Genomic DNA, 21934 nt, shown 5'->3' with positions numbered 1-21934 from the left:
TCATGTGTTAACCATCCGCCGTCGCCTCCTGTCCTGTCCAGTCCTGTCCTATCTTGTCCTGTCCTTCCCTCACAGGGTGTAGCACTACTGCCCCATACGACACTCATATCTAATGTGTCATTGTTCTAGGTATATAATGATTTACTTTCCTCATCCTGTTTACAGTTAGTGCTTTGTCTTTTGTGGTCTTCTTTTCTCACACCCCTCTAGAAACCTTGTTCGGTTCGACTATATATCGACTGATTCACAATAAATATCTATTAAAATACTAAGGAAACCACAGCGGCAGCTTAAAAAGTCCACTGTGACATAGCAAAACTGCTCCGGCATAAAAGGGATACAGATCCTCCTTTCTGCTTGACCTAACAGCCGAACAGGACACACAAAAAAAACAAAAACAAATAAAAAACCATCCTGTTAATTTGTACATTCCTTTTCATCAATACAGCACATTTCTTTAAATATCCATGCCAACAGTTAAAAAGAAGTTGATGATGTTAGGGTGACAGTGGCCCAGGTACAAAGAGTGAAGGAAACCGTTTGATACAGAACTTGTTGGATGTCATTGAATTGTGCAGTTAAAACTCATATTGTACACACAATGCAGTGCCTTGAAAACGTATTCATAACCCTAGAACTTTTTCCAATTTTACCACCTTACAACAAGAAACTTCATTTTTTAAATTGAGATTTTTTGGTGATCGCCAAACACAAAGTAGCACAGAATTGTAAAGTGGAATGAAAATGACCCCCAGTTTTCAATGTTTTAAGAAAATAAACATCTGAAAAAGGTGGCATGCATTTTTGTATTTAGCCCCCCTGCGTCAATACTTTGTAAAGCCACCTTCCGCTGCAATTACAGCTTTAAGTCTTTTGGGGTATGTCTCTACCAGGTTTGCACATGTAGACACTGAAATATCTGCCCATTGTTCTTTGCCAAATAGTTTAAGCTCAGACAGATTGGATGGAGAGCACCTGTGAACAGTCAAGTTTCAAGTCTTATCACAGATGCTCACTAGGATTTAGGTCTGGACTTTGACGGGGGAATTGTAACACAAATATTCTTTGATCTAAACCATTCAATTGTAGCTCTAGCTTTGTTTAGGCTAATTGTCTTGCTGGAAGATTCATCTCCTTGTCTTTAGCAGCCTCCAACAGGTTTTCTTCTAGGGTTGCCTTGTATTTAGCTCCATCCATTTTCCCATTAAGTCTGACCAGTTTCCTGTCCCTGCTGAAGAAAAACATCCCCACAGCATTATATTGCCACCACCATGTTTCACAGTGGGTATGGTGTGTGCAGGGACATGGGCAGTATTAGTTTTCTGCCACACACAGCGTTTTGCATTTAGGCGAAAAAATTCCACTTTGGTCTCATCTGACCCAAGACACCTTCCACATGTTTGCAGTGTCCCCTACACGGCTTGTGGCAAACTGCAAATGGGACTTCTAATGTCTCTCTTTCAACAATGGCTTTCTTTTTGCCACTCTTCCATAAAGCCCAAATTTGTGGAGTGCACGATTTACAGACCCTTTCCAAAAAAAATGTTATATCATGGAAAAGTTTCTTTATTTCCATAATTCAATTCAAAAAGTAAAACTTTCATAGATTATACAATCAGGACCCACAATTTAAACAATTTCAAGTATGTTTATTTTAAAATAATTGGGGCTTCCAGTTCAAAAAACATCAGGAATTCAAAAATGAAATACTGTGAAGAAATGACTATTTACTTCTCAGTTATTGTAGTACTTTCAAAACTATATGTTCATCTTCAATACTTGGTTGGGAACCCCTTTGTTTTAATCACTGCCTCGATGCGCCGTGACATTGAGGCAATCAGCCTTGGAGTTACCGAAGCCCAGATTTCCTTGATGCTTGCTGTCATTTCTTCTTTGTTTGTGGGTCTGGTGCCCCTCGTTTTCCTCTTGATAATACCCCATCGATTCTGTCACATTTTTTTTTTTTTTATGGTGAGTTCCTTTATCGTCATGATGCTGTTGTTCACTAGTGTTCTCTAACAAATCACTGATCAACACTTCACACAAAAGTGTATTTATACTGAGAATAAATTATACACACGTGGACTCTATATGCTAATTAGGTGACTTCTGAAGGCAATTGATTGCACTGGATTGTATTTAGGGATATCAGAGTACAGGGGGCTGAATACAAATGCACACCACACTTTTCAGACTTAGATTCTTGTAAAATTGTGAAAAATGGACATCAATTTCTTTTCACTTCACAATTATGTGCTGCTTTGTGTTGGTCAGTCACATAAAATCTCCACAAAATACACGTGAGATTGTGATTGTAAGGTCACAAAATGTTAAAGGGGTATAAATGCTTTTTCAAGGCACTGTATACTGTGTCATCAACGACACGTGCCCTGCATCTGTTCCATGCTTCATAAAATATCACGACAATGACTTACAGAGCAGACATTGTTATACAATGCTAACACTTGTGCTAACAACCTTCCTAGGATCTAGTTGCTAATGTGAAGTCGTGGTTTGCCTCCACACAAAAGAAATTATTCGAGTCAATTAGATTTTGTGTGTGCTTGTCTGTGTGTACTCCGATGCTGCCAAAAGCTAAGTGCACTACTGGTCAATCAGTCGGTCAGAAGCACCCAGGCTAACTTACATCCGGTGCCACAAGAGGAGCGAAAGATGGGAATGGGGATGAAAAAACACTTAAGGAGAAGAGTGAAATTGAATCAGAGAGGAGTGAAGGTTTGAAGGATGCTTTCTCCAGATGGCATGTTTCAGCTACTTCAACAGATGTTCAATAGTATTTAGATCAGGGCTCAAATTCCTTGTGTGTGTTTTTGGACATACTTGGCAAATAAAGATGATTCTGATTCTGATTCTGATAGAAGATCACTTCAGAATAGGCCACCGTTTTGCTCTTAGCCATTCTTGGGTGTATAATCCATCCATCCATTTTCCGTACCGCTTATCCTCACTAGGGTTGCGGGCGCACTCACATTCACACCTACGGGCAATTTAGAGTCTTCAATAAAGCTTCCATGCATGTTTTTGGGATGTGGGAGGAAACTGGAGTACTTAGAGAAAACCCACACAGGCACGGGACAAGATGCAAACTCCACACAGAGGAACCCAGGTCCTCAGAACCAGTCGGCCACCGTGCCGCGGGTATATAATATAAATATGTAAGATATAAATAATTCTATTGCACCACAATTCAAAAGCAATGTCTAATTGTCACAAAATGCTTATTTATTATTACTTATGTCAGATTCACATTATTTCTGTGACCACTGGGGGTTTTTCTTCCATGAACAGAGGAGTACCAACACTTTTGTCCACGTGTGTATCTCCAAGGACGACGACAATACTTGTCTGAGAATTGAAAACAAACCAAAAAAATACTGTTTGGACCGATTCATGCAGGTGTTACCAACAAAAGAAAAGAAAGATCTTGGAGAATGACAGCTGCTGTTGGATCAGAGAAAAGAACAGTCTTGGGGGGGGGGGGGAATACATGGTTTGCCATCAAACTCAAATGCCAAAAAAACATGTCACAGCCCACAGAATGATCTTTAATTGACTGGAGGAGGACAAGAGGCTCACAGATGTGTGCACTGACTGAATAAAATTTACTCTGTTCATGTAGCTACATTTGCTGAGCGATGGTGCTTTAAAGGACGCCCTTCTATCAAAATTTTATGCCTAACAGTCCAAAATTAGTACCATATGTGACATGGTTTAAGTCTGACATCTATGCTGTTTATCGATACATATTGTACAAGTACTATGCTCGTACTGCTTTGAAAATCGACTACATGAAAATTCCAATTTTTCTACAAGTTCAAGATTTAATTTAATCCACATCAACTGCTTCTTCCTCTCAACACTCACTTTCTTTTGGAAGGGACTGTATATAGCGCTTTATCTACACAATGACAGGGCCCGAAGCGCCTTACACAGCCCCACATTCACACACCAATGAGCGGCTACTGCCAGGCCCAGGAGCAAATTAGGGTTCAGGATCTTGCCCAAAGACACTTCACCATGCGGACATTTGGAGCCGGGATTCGAACCGGCGACCAATCGGTCACTGGACATCCTGCTCTACCAACTGATCCACAGCTGCCCAATCAAGTGAAAACAAATGTAGGACTGCATTTCAGAACTCTTCCCTCCCCTGCTACGTTTCTCGTCTCGTCTCGTCTTTGTCTGGTCTGTGCGCAGTCAGTGATTACGGCCTGAGATGCTGATTTGATCGGCTGAAGAGGGTGGCCGAACTCATATGTGATTGGTCGTTAGGGTTTGTCACTACCGTAAAGCCTGTAAGTTGTAATGCTGCACCACTTAAAATCAAAGCCCCCCCCCCCCATCAGTCTTGAATCATCAACTTTCTTTTTTTTGGGCTATGGTGTGGGTCCGCATGGGACTCCTTCTGGGTCTGGACACCAGTTAGTGACCTCCGCCAGAGCATAAATCGACAGAACGCAGTATGTTGACGTAGTGCTAGCATTAGCTAGAGAGTTATATTATCTGCTTGCAAGCCTTATTAAAAGTATGTGAACATTAACCCAAGCTCTCCTTGGACGTCCTCCGAAGCACCCGGTGACGTCACCACATCTCAGGACTGCTACGTGTGTTGTTTGAAAGGTTATAATGTACTGTAAAGTGTAACATCGGTGCTAATCTTATTAGCATCTCTAGCTTTTCTTATCACCGTATGCTAGCACTTAGGTTAGCAGACGTTCGCTGTTTAATTATGTTTTCGGTGACAGTTTTACAGCAAAGAGCTGCTGGGAGTGACAAATTAGATGAAGCAAGAAAGTTTTGCCTCTTGTTTCGAGAATGTTTTGTGAGCACTATTCAAAGTACAATTGTGATTGGTAGACTGATGCGTGCAGTGCATGTTGGGTACCAGAGTTCTTTTCCCCCTACATCGTCAGGGCCTTTGCGAGGTTGACTATCGTGCATGCGCACATCGAGATGACGATGATCAAACAAAATATTGTGCAGCCCGAGCACACGCGTACCAATAGGGCTGAATTTGAGCCACAATAAATATTTTCAATATTTTCTGTCTGTCTGGATTCCCTGTGGCTCCATGCAGCCTCTCATTCTTGGGACTATGACAGACATCTGGTTTGGAGCAGGAGACTTCCGATAGTCAGTGCAGATATCATTGTGTGGGTTACCGTCTCCCTCAAGTACACCACACACAATAACTACATTCCCATTGTTTTTTCCACTCAACATGTTTGGGCTCTACATGTGTACTTAGCTTTAGAGCGAAGTGGACTCACAGCCTCTTAATTGAATCGTACCTGTATGTCAGTGTCTTTAACTGGCTCCAGTGGCTCAAAGGTAGTAGCTGCACTTAAACTCTCCAGTCGCTGCGAAATGTGGAAGATATCCAAACCTCTGGAACCGAGGAGTATAGACCTGAGGTAGGGACAGAGAAATTGTCTGCGATGACTGATAGTGAGAGTAAAAGACCTGTCATTTTGCCTGGTGTCCACTAGAGGGGGAAATAGACATTGTTGGACAGCTCAATGAAGACTGGATGTGGTGTCAGTGAGCAAAGTTAAAATTAACATATCAGACAGGAGTATTAAGTAGAAAAGCAATGCTGAAAAATATGTCGTAAAGGCTACAAACGCATCACATCAAGGAATGTCAAAGGACCTTACGTCATTTGGCTACACAAGTTTAATTGAGGGCAAATTCCTTACGCTTTTACGTCGGCAGCATCCTGCGTGGTGCGGGTGAGCGTGCGTGATCGAAGCCTCTCCCCTGCCTGTTGGATCTCCTGAAGGTTCCTCTCTACGTGCGGCAGCTCTGACACGGCCTCCGTCTCTGCAGCCAGCTGCTCGGCCTGTTGCAGCAGCTCCCCGAAGCCCTCGGCATCCATGCCTCTGTGTGGCGGAATGAATGCAAATAGACATTACATAGAAAACAAAGCAAGGTTTGTGGTGGTAATCTTGTATTTTCAAATGTCCATTAGGGAAGGAAGGAAGGATGGCTGGAAGGAAGGCCGAGAGGGCCGTTATGACTGTGAAACCATGTAAAAGTATAATCGCGTCATCATATTATTACATACAGTATATACAAAAAATTAGGATCTAATAATAATGACAATGTGTTCAATTTATTAAAAAAAAATGCTTGCAGCCGCAAGGTTTTTAAAAATGAAGACACTTTGCAATTTTGCAACAGATTGAAGAAAAAGCATGAAGTAGACTGTTAGACGCACATGATTTGGTTACTATAACTACAACGATTATTCAGGATTACATCCACGTGTAGCTATTGTGACAGGGACATATGAATTCATATAAAAAGGAAACTACATTAACCACCCATGGGAAAGAAACCACTGCTGTCATAAAACGTCAAACACATATCTCCTACGAAAAACCTCTCCTTTGACAGCTGGCTATCTAACTAGCACAATCATCAACACCAGCTATAATTCCTGCCATGTGTGACCACGATCAAAGGTGGTACGAGGAAAACCTTGCGCCTTTACAGTAAACCCGGTGCCACATTGGTCTCGCTTTGATGTGTAGGCTACATTAAGCGTGTTAGCTTTGCTGTATATTCAGAGGCGATTAGCGGTTAGCTTACGAGCTAATACTAACTCACATGGAAAAGTCATAGCTCGACTTCCAAATACTTTTTTTTTGCACGTAGTCACAATCTTCCTTACCTGCGGTTTGAGAAGAAATAGAGTGTGGACTCTTCACAACGTACGATTAAAAAAAATGCTAGTAAGTGCAGCAGAATACCATCCACCTTAATAGTATATGTATGGTGATCTATGGTTACTCGCCCCGGCAATTCAGAGGGCGAAGCTGATTGGACGAGGGAGCAGACCCGCGCCGGATATCCCACTTGCTCGCCCTCTTCAAAAGACAGTGTAAGAGCTCGTCACTCCCCCAGCTGGTTAATAACAGTACTGCAGAAGACACTCAGTGCAGTCCACTATCCAAAAGGGTTTGAGGAACTCGAGTTATCAAAAAGACAACACAAATTATTTTATGCAAGTTAAGAATCATGAGAGAAACTAGCATTCTTACTAAACTACTCATTTACATTTATGTTGACGTGGTGGCCGTTTCATCGCTAGTCTTGTAAACCTATTCAAAAATCATATGCTGTGGGTGTAGTGTGAGGAACACACCAAGCAACATTTCCGATAAGACAAGGGAGGGATATCTATCTTAGAGAGAAATGGTTGCTCTACGCAGTATGTACTATGTACAGCATAGGCACAAACAACAGTCAGGACCCATCCCCCCCATCCATCTCGTCGACTGGGGTGAACCTCAACGTACAGGCACCGAGCCGGGGCGCAATCACACTTCCTCGGTGCCTCTCTCTCACCGTGGGGGACATTCCACATCCCTAGAGCCAGCTTCTGTCGCCAGGGATCGGATCGCCAAGGTCCCCGCCTTCGGCTGCTGCCCAGCTCTCTACACACCCCCTTGACTCCTGCCACAATATAAGCAATTTATATTCAACATTCAGATTTAGAGTTCACATGTAACATTTTAGATTTAGCATTGAGTTTTAAGTTTTTAAAAACTATTCAATATATTTTAAGTTGACAAATATAGCAGTAAATGTGCCAAAATAAGCGGCACTCAAAAATGCACACTAGGTTTTTTTTTCTAATTATTATTATTGTTTTGAGTTAAATGTGACAAAATGTTGCAGTTTGCAGCTCACGCCACTTTACAGACAGAAACCTAACCCCCCCCCCCACTCCTTTTTTAAATTTATTTATTTAGAAGACAGTTTTAACATTCGGGTTGTGACAACATACTACTGGGGTCCTCGTTTTATGATGGAGCTATAGTCTATCACTATCCTATGCTAATGCAGTAGTAAAGTCATAATTACAGTAAATATTTACATGAAAAACACTCACATCAAGTAAAAATAAAAAAAATAAAAAAAAGTACGGCAGTAACAGTGTGGCGTAGTTTGAATTTGTGGTTTTAACACTTAAAAAGTCAGTCTGGGTTTCTTGAATTTTTAAAAAAAACGTTTTTTGTTTTTTTTTAAACTTTATTTGGTAGAAATACAAAATAACATTGATTTCCTCAATTGAGTACACAGTGAAGTGGTCACCAGGGCACATATAGACAAACCAGTGTACAATTTAATCTTTAATGAACCTAACATGCCTGACTTGGAAAGTGGAAGGAAGCCTGTGTACCCAGAGAAAAGCCATGCAAGCACTCACTCACCAGCAGTACACCACTGTGCTACCCTACAAAATGAAATTTTAACCAAAATGTCCACCACAAGTGCCTTTTGTATGGCCCCAGTTGAAGTCTCTTCACAGAGTTCGTGTCCTTCATCAGGCCTTCTCTACTTGAACTGATTGTCAATCAGGGTGCCCTTCATCTTGGCCCTCTTGGCCTCCAGTTCGGCCAGCTCCTGCAGCCTCCTCTTGCTCATGCCCTTCCTCTCCAGCTGCTTCTCGATCACTTTGGCGTTCTGGGCGTAGGAGTCGGCCACCTCCCTGGCCTCGATCTCCTCCTCCTCCTCGTCAATGGTGGACACGGTGACGGAGCTGAACTTGCCCATGTCTTTGGTTCGCTTCGTCATCATCACGCGGACCTTCTTGGGTGCCTCAGGCTGCTTTTGACTGTACATACTGGTGTTCCCGATCCCCTGTCCGAATTTGACCACCGCTCCTTCCACGACGAAGGTGGCCTGGGTGTTCTTCTCCTGGTGCTGGTAGAAGAGCAGCAAGCCGCACTTGGCGCACTTCTTGCGGTACTGCCTCTCGATGCCCTCGGCTCTCTTGATGTACGTGTTCTCGTCCTGCTCCACGTTGCAGAATTTGTGCGCGCGTTTGACGGCGTCGATCACCCGGGCTCGGTCTCGGGGCCTCATGGGGAGCTTCTCCAGCTGGCAGTCCAGGACCAGCACCATCTGGCCGCACAGGCAGTAGTAGACATGGAGAGGCTTTTCTCCGTCGTCGTACTCCTCTCGGTCTCGCGTGTCTGAGCACACAACACTTCTCGACACGACTTTCGGCATGTTGATTTAATTTGAAACAAATATATTCGATGTAGGTAACGCGCTACTGCCTAACCGACATGGCGTTAAATCAACAGCTACGCACCGTATGACTTCACTTCCGGTGTACCACACTGTAATATTTCCTACGGGGAACAAAAGTCAGCATAGTCCGAAAGTTCCGGAGATGGGCAAAGTCGAATTAAAAACCTTTCGTTTTATTGTTTTGTTTTTATTTTATTTTTTTCAGTTACGCGTTTACGGTTTTAATAACGTTGATATCATTTAAGTAGGTTAAACTCATAATTTTGTCAAATTAGAACTTTTTTTTTTTGCACTTCTGATCAAAGTCAACAAAATGCCAGATCATCAGATGCCTCTAAAACTACATTTCTCAAGCTTCACTAATAGCCACATTTAAAAAAAATTTGGGGGGAGGGGGAATCCAACACCCAAAAATGTCACAAGTGGAAAGACATCTTAATTATAAGCAATATTAATCTCCAGAGGAGACTAAGAACTTTTAAACATTTGATTATCCATCCATCTTTTGTAACACTTATCACCAACTGTCTTGGACCCTACCCACCCTACCACAAAACTGTTTTCCATGCTGACCTCTGGCAGGAGGTTTCGCAGTATCCACATCAGAACATCCAGATTCAGGGACAGTTTCTTTTCTCTGACCATAAAACTGTCGAACACTCATACATAATAATAATAAGGAATTGATCCCGATGTAACAGCCACCACGCGAGCCCCACTAGACTACAATTTTACCATTGGTGCCATAATGCTGCTAAATGATGACAACGGTGCAATGTAATCATGAGGTCACTTTATTTTATTTATACTTATTTTTTTTCTATGCGCATAGTCATTAGTCTATTTAATGTATTTGATACTGTGACCTAGGGCACCGGGTCTGTGTGTATTTAAATGACAAAGCAAATCCAAGTCTCAAATAACGACTCCAGCACCTGGTCAGATTTCGGATTCACCGTCCTCGATTTATTAACATAATACAATGAATCTTAGTTCGGTCTTCCTGCTCTCCTCTTGTATCCAAACATGCATGTCTTCCAGGGATATTATCACATCTTGTACGAGTAGGGCACACAGGACTCCATCCATCCATTTTCTGTACTGCTTATACTCTCTAACTAAATCCGGCATGTGGATTTAATTTTCTCACATCTGCCATTGAGTGGTTCTTGCACACAATTTTAAAATAGTTTCTCAATTCCCAAAAATTGAATGGAAGCAAAATGTGTTTATGCTTGGTTGTTGACAGTTGTACCCATGAATGCCAAAATAATTCAGTTGTGTTTTTTTTGGAGTGGTTGCATCATTCACCACATGCCCCCTTCAATACTTATTTTAGGGGACAAGCCACAATCAAAGGCATTTTGGATCAAAGATGAACCATTTCATTATTTACATTTACAGTTTGGAATTTGGACATAGCTTGGACAGTAGGGATAGCGAGAGATTACAGTTTACGTCAGTCCTCGGAAACAGGCTGATGGCCGCTGACCCAAGAACCCTAGGTCTTACATACATACAACCTGGCAAAGCAAATGAACATTTTACACACAGCATACAAAAAAAATATATATTTTACTTTATGTCAGGAAATTACTTGGTCAAACATTGTTTCGTTTGTCAAACAAAAAGAGGCAAAAATCACTAGTGACAAGCCACCATAAATTATTAAAAAGCCTTTTGGATCAAAAATGGTCAAACTTTTAAAAAATAATTTAGTGCAGCCAAATTAAGTGTTTTAGTTTCAACTTCCTCGGCATAAAAACAAAAATGAGTAGGCCCTTGCACGACAAATACAAACTAATTCCAAACCCACCCACCTTTGTGAACGTACTACGATTTTAAAAAAAACAACAACAACAACAACAACCAAACACACAACTGAATTCACATTAAGGAAATCATTTATTTCAGCCCTGATCAAATACAAAATACATTACATAGACAGGGCAGGTGCCCATCAAATCAGCGAATCAAATGAAGGTTGCATCCAGATGAAGGCAGAAGCTCCTCACTGGCAGCAGCCGGTGTCACACGTCTTCCCTTTGCACACGCAGCCCGATGCACACTTGCTGCATCCGGCGGGGCAACAAGAGCAGCAGCCTGCAGAAGGAGGACAAAAGAAATACATACTCATATTCCCCCCACCACGAAACAAAATCCACGAGTGCCTATACAAAGATATTTGGTGACACGTTAAAAGCCCAGTGGCAAAGGACTTTGAAAAAAAAAAATAAAATAAAAAAAAAAAAAACCCTACTAGGTTTCAAAGACAACCAGTGAGCATTCCTTCTCGGTGGTTTAAGTGAATGAGTTTTGACTTACTCTTCTTGCAAGTGGTGCAGGAGCAGTTGGTGCATGTACAAGATCCGGCGCATTTGCAGGTTCCAGCTGTACACGCACACACAAATCCAAATCAAAATAAGGTCAGATTTAAAACGAATCCAAAACAATAATTTGCCACAGAGAATTGAAGCGGCTTTGATATGTACTCACTCTTGGAGCAGTCGCAAGGGTCCATGCTGTGTGCTGGTCAGTTGCTTCGCAGAGAGAGCAAGTGATGTTTGGGTCGTCGTGAGTGAAGGAGAAAGCTGCCGTTTTATAAAGTCCAGCGAGCAGCGGGGCCGTGTGCAAGATGCGTTTGTTACAAATGAGTTTGTGCACACGACCTTTTTTTTTTTTTTTTTTTAAACGTGCAGCCAGAAGTGGGAACAGAGATTCATCTCAGGCGACCACATGGTGTGTTTTGTGAACATTACGTAAACCCATTTAACTCCATGGGGTCATTCAAAGATGACTGTTTATTTGAAAAGGAAAACGTGAACTTAAATGTATAATTAAGTTTGATGTGGATTGAGAATGGGCATACGTTATTCAGGTTTGCTTTGTATTTTTTGTATGTGTTTGTGTCATAATGTCATTGATTGTAAAAGCAATCGTAATGTAATAAAGAGTTATCACGTAAAAAAAAACAAACAAAAAAACAGTTTTACTTATTCCAATCTGGGGAATTTCTCAAAACGATTTGTATTTTTGTGTCCTCGTAATCTCGAGCTGCACACGGCACCTAAATGCGCCACTCGTCCTCAAAGGCGCTCGTGAGCAAAACAGTCAACAGGCTATTGTGGTGCGAGGTGCTGCCTTCAAGGACCGTGTGCAGTGGGAAAAAAACAAACAACATTTAACGCAATCACATGTCAGTTGTGGGCGTGTATTAAGGACGACTAACTGTTTACCCGACGCGAATTGAAAACGGTATTGGTGGATAGCGTAACGTTTAATCTCACTCCAAAATCGAGTTGGAATGCTTTTCTCCTTTAGGGAACAAGGTGTTTGCACTCCTGCCGATAATGTCAAGTCATGATACGTCATCATCATCTGTCCATGACCATGAAACGAGGGAAACTTTCGACGCCCCCCATTCTGTATTGCACAACTCGGACTGGCTGCCAGCCAATCGCATACACTTAGCATTTTTTTAATGTCTTTTATTAAAGGATTGGTTAATTAATAATTGTTTGAAGATGAAGATGAATTATTATTTCATCTTTAAAAAATAACTATTCTACAGATAGTTTTTTTTGAATTCAAACTTTTTTTTCTCTCTCATCTTCAAACGACCTGGCCCATCTGCAGTCAGTTGAAGCCCCCCTAAAATCAATCTCAGCACCCCTAAAATTTGAGGAAAAAAAAAAAAAAAGTTTTAAACTGTATGTCCTTTTTAAGCAATCTAGATCCGTGTAAAACCATACAGTTCTTGCTTGAAATGTGCTATTTTGACAACAAAAACTACAGCACCCCCTCAGTGCCTCAAAAATGCTTTGGTCCAAACCATATGCATTTTTGGGGGTGCTGAAGCATGAATCCCAGCACCCCTAAACCTCTGATCCTAGAATTGCCCCAGCCTATCTGTCTGTTGTAAAAAATCTAATGGAGCCACTTTGTAAAATTCTACTTTGGATACTTTTAAAATACACAAGTTTTTTTTTACGGTTCTTGTTTGAGGCAGCAACACAGTATTCAAAAAGTTGTACAAATATGAATAAGTTCAGCTTTAAATTTATTACACTATTATGTGGTACATAACGTCCTAAAAGAAATCAAATACAGAGTTGAACTGACTTTTCTATTCATTGAATTTATTATTATTTTTTAAAAATCGAAGCTTTATTTAAAAATGACAATTCTGTCCCTTTTCCTTATTATTATTATTTTTTTTTTCTTGTATACTTCCAGATTCTAAGAAGAAATAACGCATTGTTCACTTTTTCATGCGTGGATAGAAACCATGATATGTTTAGTTGGCATGTATAGGACAAGTCAGACGGGATGTTTTTGAGATAGATACATTTTGAAATATATTTGTGAAGTTACTGCCGATCATAGCAGACATGATAAAATATGAGCTCCGTTTACTGTATTTGCTGAGCGTGCTGGGATCTTGGTTCAAGTCCACATTATGAGGCTGCGAATGCTCCCAACATACTTGTGCCACATGTCTGCAGGGAAAAAGCAGCGGAAGGGTCAGCTCGTCTCTCTAAAACTTTTAGTATGTAAAAAAAAAAAAAAAATAGATATTCAGATGATGAAATGAGAATTTGTGTCAGCAGCACGTGGCTTAGTTTGCATCGTGCACTCACAGTGTTGTTTTATTAGGAATTACAGCTGGTGAACGTAGGTGTGTTGAAAGGTGGGGAAGGACTTTTCGACTGTCTAGGAATCTTTTCACAGCTGGCCTCAGTCCCGTAGCAGGTTAGTTCAGCGTAACAATGATTCAAAGTACACTTTCGGAATACGTTGCTTATGAATCTGGATCTAAGGCTGCATTTTCTTTCTCATTTTAACACTTTGTGTGATTGGAGTGCAGCTGCATACTTTCCTGTAATAGCTGCATTGTGACAATAAAGTATAGAAGTGATGAATTAAAACATTTTTAAATGGTCATAAAACTTGACGGTAGAGATGATTAATCTCATTTTGGTTGCGGGCCACATTGTAGTTCTGACTGGTGAAAGCCATATTAACGTGTAGTCACCTCATCGACGCCAAAGGTTGCTTTGGCTATAGGATGAAATTTTGCAAGTGGTCTGTATATGATATGATAATCATGTTTACATGATCGGATTAGCTTTGTTGTGGTAGATAATAGTATTATTGTTTCCCAACAGACAGACAGTGGCATGGATCATGTGCTGAAAGTTGCAGACCGTTACGTCTTCACTCCATATGTTTACCCAGCGTCGTGGCCCGAGGACGGGGCTCTGCGTCAACTCATCAGCCTGAGCCTGCTGACCAACCTGGGAGCACAAATGGTTTACTTAGTCTTTGGCACACTGAGTTTCTACTTCGTCTTTGACCACAGGCTCATGAAACATCCACATTTCATTGAGGTGGGCTGTTGAATACATCTTATGTTAACATTTTGTTATAAATGTGAGCTTTCTGCAAGAATGTCATCCAAAAAAAAATAAAAAATTGCTGTGGGCGGGAAGAAATGCAGTATTATTTTTTTTATCAAAACTCATTCACTGCCAGCCTTCCTCGTTAACATGGATATTTGACTTCTAAAGCCGCCAATGGCAGTGAATGTGTTAAAGGTAAATGTGAATAGATTATTGGGGCACTTACACAATATAATGAGTCCAAACACTTAATATAAACAGGTAGCCATTTGTGAAAATTGGTTACCTCATTGAGCCACATCAGAGTCGAAATATTAGAAAGAGTTCTCAGTATAATGCAGAGCAGTTCTACACCACCACAATCACAAGAAATGATAAATGTTGGTATAAAATGAGCATTATGTTTGTAAATGCATATTTTTTTAATACTCGCTTGTACTATTGTATTTGTAAATGCATATTTTCTTTAATACTCGCTTGCACTATTGTAGCTCATTAGATTGTGAAAAGACTACCTAATAATGTAGCTGGTCGGTGCAGTTCCAAATCATAAAGTCAAATTAGCTGATTCAAAATAGGTGAATCAAACTCTTGACTATGTGTCTTTTATCCAACGATAGAACCAGGTGAGGAAAGAGATCCAACTTGCAACTACCTCCCTCATCTGGATGAGTTTCCCGACAGTGGTGCTATTCTTCTTGGAGATTAGGGGACACAGCAAACTTTTTGATGATGTCAGCCAATCTTCTCAGGGTGAGGGTCATTGCACTGAAGAAGAAACACACTCATTCCAATAGTTCTAAACTGCCGTGCATTAATACAAACTTTGTTCTTTGACCCAAGTGCTTTGTTTGTGTGTCAGGCTGGCCTGGGGTGTTCCTGAACATCGTTGGATTCTTGTTCTTTACGGACATGTGCATCTACTGGATACACCGCTCCATGCATCATAGGAGTATCTATAAGGCAGGTTACAGTATTCCACTGCAGTAGCCATATAGAGTCAAGAGTAACATGATGGATTGGTCTAAACTGGACAATCTAACAACTTGTTAAAAAGCCTTAAATATTCAGTCATATTCTACAACCCCAATTCCGATGAAGTTGGGACGTTGTGTTAAACATGAATAAAAACAGAATACAATAATTGTTGTGGGGCGAGGTTTACCTCTTTGTGAGCAAGTGCGTGAGAAAATAGTCGACCAGTTTAAGGACAATGTTCCTCAATGTACAATTGCAAGGAATTTAGGGATTTCATCATCTACGGTCCATAATATCATCAAAAGGTTCAGAGAATCTGGAGAAGTCACTGCATGTAAGCGGCAAGGCCGAAAACCAACATTGAATGCCCGTGACCTTCGATCCCTCAGGCGGCACTGCATCAAAAACCGACATCAAGGTGTAAAGGATATCACCACGTGGGCTCAGGAACACTTCAGGAAACCAATGTCGGTAAATACAGTTCGGCGCTACATCCGTAAGTGCAATTTAAAACTCTACTATGCAAAGCAAAAACAACAACACCCAGAAATGTTGCTGGCTTCTCTGGGCCCGAGCTCATCTAAGATGGACTCATGCAAAGTGGAAAAGTGTTCTGTCCGAAGAGTCCACATTTCAAATTGTTTTGGGAAATTGTGGACGGCGTGTCCTCCGGGCTAAAGAGTAAAAGAACCATCCGGACTGTTATGGACGCAAAGTTCAAAAGCCAGCATCTGTGGAGGTATGGGGCTGTGTTAGTGCCAATGGCATGGGTAACTTACACATCTGTGAAGGCACCAGTGATGCTGAAAGGTACATACAGGTTTTGGAGAAACATATGCTGCCATGCAAGCAACGTCTTTTTCATGGACGCCCCTGCTTATTTCAGCAAGACAATGCCAAACCACATTCTGCACGTGTTACAACAGCGTGGCTTCGTAGTAAAAGAGTGCGGGTACTAGACTGGCCTGCCTGCAGTCCAGACCTGTCTCCCATTGAAAATGTGTGGCGCATTATGAAGCGCAAAATACGACAACGGAGACCCCGGACTGTTGAACAGCTGAAGCTGTACATCAAGCAAGAATGGGAAAGAATTCCACATACAAAGCTTCAACAATTAGCGTCCTCAGTTCCCAAACGTTTATTGAATGTTTTTAAAAGAAAAGGTGATGTAATACAGTGGTAAACATGACCCTGTCCCAGCTTTTTTGGAACGATTATGATCATGATTATTTGCTAAAAACAATCAAGTTTATCAGTTTGAACATTAAACATCTTGTCTTTGGAGCGTATTCAATAAAATATAGGATGAACATGATTTGCAAATCATTGTATTCTGTTTTTATTTATGTTTAACACAACGTCCCAACTTCATTGGAATTGGGGGTGTAATTAATTTGCAAAGTGGCATAGTTGTAAGCTCCATCGTTGCAATCTAATGTAGCAATGTATGCAATGTTTGTTGACTTGTTCTATGGTTACATGAAGTCTCAAAGTGAGTGATTGAAAATTCAACTGGCCTCCATGAAACTTTGTGGAGGGTTGACATGTTCCGAGAAAGAACTTTGCTTGTTTGATATGAAAAGTGTACACATGCATGTTGAAAAGGCAGGGTTTTTGTGATCTATTAAAAAAATTGACCTGGATAAATATGTTTTTTTCCACCACTAATGTGACCTATACAACTCAATAGAATTGAAAAAAAATCTTTGAGGAAAGTAAAAATGATCATCTAAAATAATGTGGTTGCACAATTGTGCACACCCTCTTCTAACTGGGATGTGGCTGTGCTTAAGGTTAATCACTCACATTCAAACTAATCAGCACACACCTGCCACCACTTAAAGTGCCTCTGACTCTATTCCAGCTGTTCTAGTAGGCTTTTCCTTAATTTTTTTCTCACATTATCTTAGCATGTCTAAAGTTTTTGTGCTAGCACATACTGCTATTTTGAACTGTTTGTAATTCCTTCCACCAAAGCATGATGCTGCCACCAACATCCTATCTTTTGGTGATAACAGTGTTGTGTTTGTGCCAAACATACCTTTTGGAATTATGGCAAAAATGTTCAATCTTAGTTTCATCCGAGCAGAACACCTTCTCTCACATTTCGATTTTGTTATGGTTGGGTTTGTACAGGTTATAGGTCATATTAATGGTGGAGGAAGTTTTGAAATGTCTCATCTTGGTCTAAAAATGTTTTAATAACACAAAAACCTGACATTTGAACAGGGATGTAAGTCACAATGGTGCAGTCCCCTCATTTGAAATACTTCTGATTTGTCTTTAGGATCTAGGCTTCTTATGTTTGTCTCGTGTTTGTTGTCATTTTAGTTGACTTTCAGGTTTCAAAATTTGAGTTAGAAACTCTTACTCTCTGGACTGAGACAATGACTGAACCACAGCGCGCCTGATTTGCATCTCCTTCCTACCCCCCTCAGTACTTACATAAGCAGCATCATTTATTCAAGATCCCCACACCGTTTGCAAGCCACGCCTTCCACCCACTAGACGGCTTCCTGCAGAGCTTACCCTACCACGTCTACCCTTTCATCTTCCCGCTCCACAAGGTGATTGTGTATGACAATAATCCACATTGAATTGACTGCATTCTGTAAAGGCTCTATTAATGTAAAGTATATTTTTGACATTTTGTATTTCAGGTTGTTTACCTGTCCCTCTTCATCTTCGTCAATATCTGGACCATCTCCATTCACGACGGCGACTACCGCATCCCCGGCCCCTTGATAAGCATTATAAATGGCGCCGCCCACCACGTGGATCATCACCTCTTCTTCAACTACAACTATGGACAATGCTTTACTTTCTGGGATCGTCTGGGAGGCTCCTACAAACACCCTTCAGTCCTCCAAGGGAATGGACCACATGTCCACATCCGCAAGCTTGCGGCAGACACTGTTAGGCAGTGACAATTGAGCAGTAGTTAGAATATTACTTACAAAGTATTCGAGAGACAAGTTTGGGAAGTTGCAAGAGAGAATGTTTTTGTGTGTGTTGCAATTTTTATATCTGCATGACCGTGCACAGGATAAGGAACTGATACATTGCAGTTTCAGTGCTTTTAACTAACTTGTAAGGCCTGCTTTCATTCCCTTTTTGTTCTCCGTGTCCAATGAAACCACCTGGGTCATGTGTGTCTTAGGTTTTAATTAGGTTAAAGACACTAGAAATATTAACATAAAAGGGTGACATTCAAACGCGAACCTCCCTCTTCTTAAACTGCTTGGAGAGATTTAGCGCAGATTTGAAGACGTCAATTAAAGCACAATGTGACAACTTAGAGCTGATGAACATTTTCTCAAGTGACTGCTCCTTAATTAGAACACCCGAAAACCTGCAACGGTTAATCGTGAGATAACATTCATGAAGCCACGCTGCATACCATATGTGCAACTAAGATTAGCAGACTAAAACATCCCAACAAAGCAATCAGAGCTTGCTAAAGCATCCCAACGAAGATGTGAACAAAGCTGATGTTCTACACTCCCATGCCAGTAGTCATTCAACACCCGGTGTTCTGTGTGTTTTCATGGAGGCTCTGCAGGGAAAGGTCTGTCCACTTCATCTCTTGTTCCTTCACAGACTCTGTGGATCCCCCATTGTCCTGCTCAGCCTCAGGGAGTTCGCTCTGAAAGGCAGCAACAACAAGATGAGATTACTCTAACCAAATTACTGTGGACTGGGTGGGCTCCCTCCGGGTAGTCAGTCCTCCCGCAATCCAAACATACGTAGGCTGCAAGATTTTAAAACGAGCAAAAAAAAGTAGACTCCATAAAAAACATGATAAGTTGAAAAGCAAAAACAGAGGCTGGATGAATGGATAGGAGTAGAAATCAGACCGAGTTTATGTTCAGTTGTTAGACTGTAACATTAGGCCACATCATTCGGGGAGAGATACACATACAGTCAAAGGATACAACCTAAAATTGTAACTTTCCTACTGTGACTCTGAAGTTTGTTTTACTCCCTTACAATCAGCATTGTTCCAAATACTTTACTGTAAGTAAAGCACTGATGTGTTATCCCCTCTCTAAAAACACAACTACTGCTTAAAAATAAAACATTTGTCTTGAGAAATTTGACATTTAGCTTAACAGAGACTATATAACGCACGGTTGTCCGTTTCTAATGTTAACATCGGTTGTCAACATGCATGAGCTGACTTACTACTGGGATTGTGACATCCTCATAGGGTAGTCTGTCTTCCCGCCAGGCATCATCGGTTAGATCCAAAACTCTTCCGTCTCGTTGGATTTCACTGTCCATACTCAGAATATGACCTGCTTTAAACTTGACGGAACCGCTCCTTCGACAAATGTATAATATATTCTTAATGTGCGGCACGGGGCGAAGATTTAAATAAGTTCGAAATTGAGACGTTATGTGGTTTGCATTAAGAACGGCGCGTGTTTTCAGACGTCATACTCCGACGCGTGGTGATGACGTAAAATGACGCATCCGTATGTTTTGGTAAATGCCAGAATTTTACGTAGAAACGTTCTTGAAAACACACTTTTAAAAGTTAAATCATTCTAAAAAATTTCGGAAATGTGGTTATTGTGGCCGCATTAGCTTAAACATTTTGTAAGCCTTTGACTTGCAGGCCTCGCCGGTGTTTAATGGTCACTATGGAAACTAGACTGGACTGCGAACAACTGAAGAAAGCAGACACGAGTTCTGAGGATCCCCCTTTGGACTGTACGTTTTTAAAGTTAACTATGTTGTTTTTGTTGAGGTTTGGAGCAACAAATCTGACTAATTCCCCAATTATGTTTTTCCTTAAGTACTAGTACTCAATTGTGCGAATATTATAATCGATTTAGGGATTAATTTACTACTATTATTATAATTAAAGTAACAATGTCATCTATTATTCAATTATCACAATTAAATATTTTTAAGGAAATATTGACAACACGAAATAATAGTTTGCCACGAATCGGCGTACAGTACTCACGTGACAAAATGGCGTCACCTGTTGATCCCCCTATGCTGCAATGACAAAGACATGGTGAAGAAACGTCATCATTTAACCAGTCTAGCAAAATGGCAAGTAGCTTCTCTAATATAGTGTTATATGTGGCCTGTGGGTAATGTAAATGATCAAATTAAAACCAAATAATATCTTAATTAAAATGCTTTCTCCAATTGGCATCTGTGTGGATGAAGATGAAGACTACGATCGTTCCTCCACAAGACACTAGAGACATTTCTGTGTTTGTATTTCATATTGACACATTTTTACCAACAGCACAGGTATTCGCAGAACTATATTAAACTGTCTTCATTGTGTTATGATTACAATTTTAATAAGCACGTTTTTTGTTTTGTTTTTTTAGCAGGTGGTTCAGTGATGTCAGCCCCGGATGAAGAGCAGGCAGAAAACCTAAAAACATGCATCAGCCCTGGAAACCCAGTTTTCTCCTGCACCACCACTCCATCTTTTAAAGGCGCAGCTCCAACACCGTGGTTCAAACCTCAGAACCCCCTGTACAGGACCACCTCCAGTGACTATGGTCTGTACCCTCCCACCGTTGAAACTACACCATGTACATTCCACCCTAAATCACAGAAATTCACTAGACACCTGGGCAAGAGTGGGATGTACCGCGACAATTGTTTCAACACTACTCTCGACCGCAGCAGAGTGTATGACTGTCCCAATTTACAACACACTATCTGAACACTGATGTGATCATAATGGCTCAAAATGCTTTATTCACTATGAATATCTTAATCCAATGAGAAGTTTGGACAAAACAATGTGGCAGCAACTATTTCTGTAAATTAGTGTGTGATCTGATCAGAATCCAAGGCATGCATGCAAGTACAGTTTCACATTTTATTGGTGAATTAGCCATTATTTTCACTGCACATTGTGGTTGTGTAGAAATACTAATGTTTGAAACAAAGCTACTTGTTTGCATTCAGAGTTTGAGACATTTAATAAAAAAATACTTACGTGGTTCCCTCACCTGCCTTGGGTTCATTTCCCACTCAGAGATGTGAATGTGAGTGTGTGATTGGTTGTGTGTTTTCTATATGTGCGCTGTGATTGGCCAGTGTCCGCTGGCATAGCCTCCAACTCCCCGTGAACATGAAAAGAAGCGCTATCAAAAATGATACTTACGTGTGAGACATCATACTATGGCTCATTGTTATGATTTTCAATAGTTCCCCCTGATTATTTCTCCCGCCTTAATTTCTCCCATTATTTTCCTTGTAGTGCTTTGAAATACCATCCATCTATAGTATTTTTCATACAGTTTAAGGCTATTCTTATAGTATGTTCCCAGCAGCCACGACAGCCCCATTTGCCCGAAACCAATTATTTTTTCTTCCATATTCAGCTTTTTTTTTTTTTTCCTCCACGGTCTATTACGGTATCGGTGATGGATCATGGGGGCGGGGGGCTGCTGAGCTTCGAAGGCGCACTACGATTCAGCCCGTGGCCTACCACGGACGCC

The 21934-nt window shown here is 40.9% G+C and overlaps 5 protein-coding genes across 7 annotated transcripts in view; 1 reads left to right on the top strand and 4 right to left on the bottom strand.

The window, feature by feature from the left end:
* Positions 1 to 6857, bottom strand: part of nup93 (nucleoporin 93) — a 30010-nt gene extending 23153 nt beyond the window's left edge. For all 3 annotated transcript variants that reach the window (XM_061774970.1, XM_061774971.1, XM_061774972.1), the window contains exons 1-3: positions 6698 to 6857; positions 5721 to 5903; positions 5313 to 5430 (exon numbers count right to left, since the gene is read on the bottom strand). In XM_061774970.1, coding sequence (XP_061630954.1) covers positions 5313 to 5430; positions 5721 to 5899 — 297 coding nt within the window. In that variant the 5' untranslated portion in view covers positions 5900 to 5903; positions 6698 to 6857. The remainder of the gene's footprint in view (positions 1 to 5312; positions 5431 to 5720; positions 5904 to 6697) is intronic.
* Positions 6858 to 7802: 945 nt separating this feature from the next.
* steep1 (STING1 ER exit protein 1) lies at positions 7803 to 9165 on the bottom strand. Its single transcript, XM_061772957.1, has one exon. The coding sequence runs from the start codon at positions 9043 to 9045 to the stop codon at positions 8368 to 8370; it is 678 nt and encodes a 225-aa protein (XP_061628941.1). The 5' UTR covers positions 9046 to 9165; the 3' UTR covers positions 7803 to 8367.
* A 1790-nt stretch (positions 9166 to 10955) lies between these two features.
* mt2 (metallothionein 2) lies at positions 10956 to 11714 on the bottom strand. The gene is made up of 3 exons (XM_061774940.1): positions 11566 to 11714; positions 11395 to 11460; positions 10956 to 11172 (listed from the first exon to the last, which is right to left on the bottom strand). The coding sequence occupies exons 1-3, from the start codon at positions 11588 to 11590 to the stop codon at positions 11081 to 11083; spliced, it is 183 nt and encodes a 60-aa protein (XP_061630924.1). The 5' UTR covers positions 11591 to 11714; the 3' UTR covers positions 10956 to 11080.
* A 289-nt stretch (positions 11715 to 12003) lies between these two features.
* LOC133478651 (lathosterol oxidase-like) lies at positions 12004 to 18425 on the top strand. The gene is made up of 6 exons (XM_061774942.1): positions 12004 to 13821; positions 14238 to 14459; positions 15092 to 15224; positions 15334 to 15434; positions 17888 to 18016; positions 18110 to 18425. Exons 2-6 carry the CDS (start codon positions 14250 to 14252, stop codon positions 18374 to 18376), a joined length of 840 nt encoding a protein of 279 aa, XP_061630926.1. The 5' UTR covers positions 12004 to 13821; positions 14238 to 14249; the 3' UTR covers positions 18377 to 18425.
* Positions 18426 to 18594: 169 nt separating this feature from the next.
* anapc13 (anaphase promoting complex subunit 13) lies at positions 18595 to 19882 on the bottom strand. The gene is made up of 2 exons (XM_061774939.1): positions 19635 to 19882; positions 18595 to 19095 (listed from the first exon to the last, which is right to left on the bottom strand). The coding sequence occupies exons 1-2, from the start codon at positions 19731 to 19733 to the stop codon at positions 18970 to 18972; spliced, it is 225 nt and encodes a 74-aa protein (XP_061630923.1). The 5' UTR covers positions 19734 to 19882; the 3' UTR covers positions 18595 to 18969.
* Between the last annotated feature and the right edge of the window lie 2052 nt (positions 19883 to 21934).

This window comes from Phyllopteryx taeniolatus, chromosome 5, assembly GCF_024500385.1.
Source record: "Phyllopteryx taeniolatus isolate TA_2022b chromosome 5, UOR_Ptae_1.2, whole genome shotgun sequence".
Taxonomy (NCBI): domain Eukaryota; kingdom Metazoa; phylum Chordata; class Actinopteri; order Syngnathiformes; family Syngnathidae; genus Phyllopteryx; species Phyllopteryx taeniolatus.
This window is presented reverse-complemented; position numbering and strand designations above follow the sequence as displayed.

What these genes read in the sequence shown, in the direction of transcription:
- steep1 (XM_061772957.1), bottom strand. Translation starts at nt 9,045, where the DNA reads ATGCCGAAAGTCGTGTCGAGAAGTGTTGTGTGCTCAGACACGCGAGAC.
- mt2 (XM_061774940.1), bottom strand. Translation starts at nt 11,590, where the DNA reads ATGGACCCTTGCGACTGCTCCAAGA. An exon ending in CCCTTGCGACTGCTCCAAGA is followed by an intron (nt 11,461 to 11,565) that starts GTGAGTACATAT and finishes GTGCGTGTACAG; the next exon opens with CTGGAACCTGCAAATGCGCC. An exon ending in CTGCACCACTTGCAAGAAGA is followed by an intron (nt 11,173 to 11,394) that starts GTAAGTCAAAAC and finishes CTCCTTCTGCAG; the next exon opens with GCTGCTGCTCTTGTTGCCCC.
- anapc13 (XM_061774939.1), bottom strand. Translation starts at nt 19,733, where the DNA reads ATGGACAGTGAAATCCAACGAGACGGAAGAGTTTTGGATCTAACCGAT. An exon ending in AGGATGTCACAATCCCAGTA is followed by an intron (nt 19,096 to 19,634) that starts GTAAGTCAGCTC and finishes GCTGCCTTTCAG; the next exon opens with AGCGAACTCCCTGAGGCTGA.
- LOC133478651 (XM_061774942.1), top strand. Translation starts at nt 14,250, where the DNA reads ATGGATCATGTGCTGAAAGTTGCAGACCGTTACGTCTTCACTCCATAT. An exon ending in AACATCCACATTTCATTGAG is followed by an intron (nt 14,460 to 15,091) that starts GTGGGCTGTTGA and finishes ATCCAACGATAG; the next exon opens with AACCAGGTGAGGAAAGAGAT. An exon ending in TGTCAGCCAATCTTCTCAGG is followed by an intron (nt 15,225 to 15,333) that starts GTGAGGGTCATT and finishes TTTGTGTGTCAG; the next exon opens with GCTGGCCTGGGGTGTTCCTG.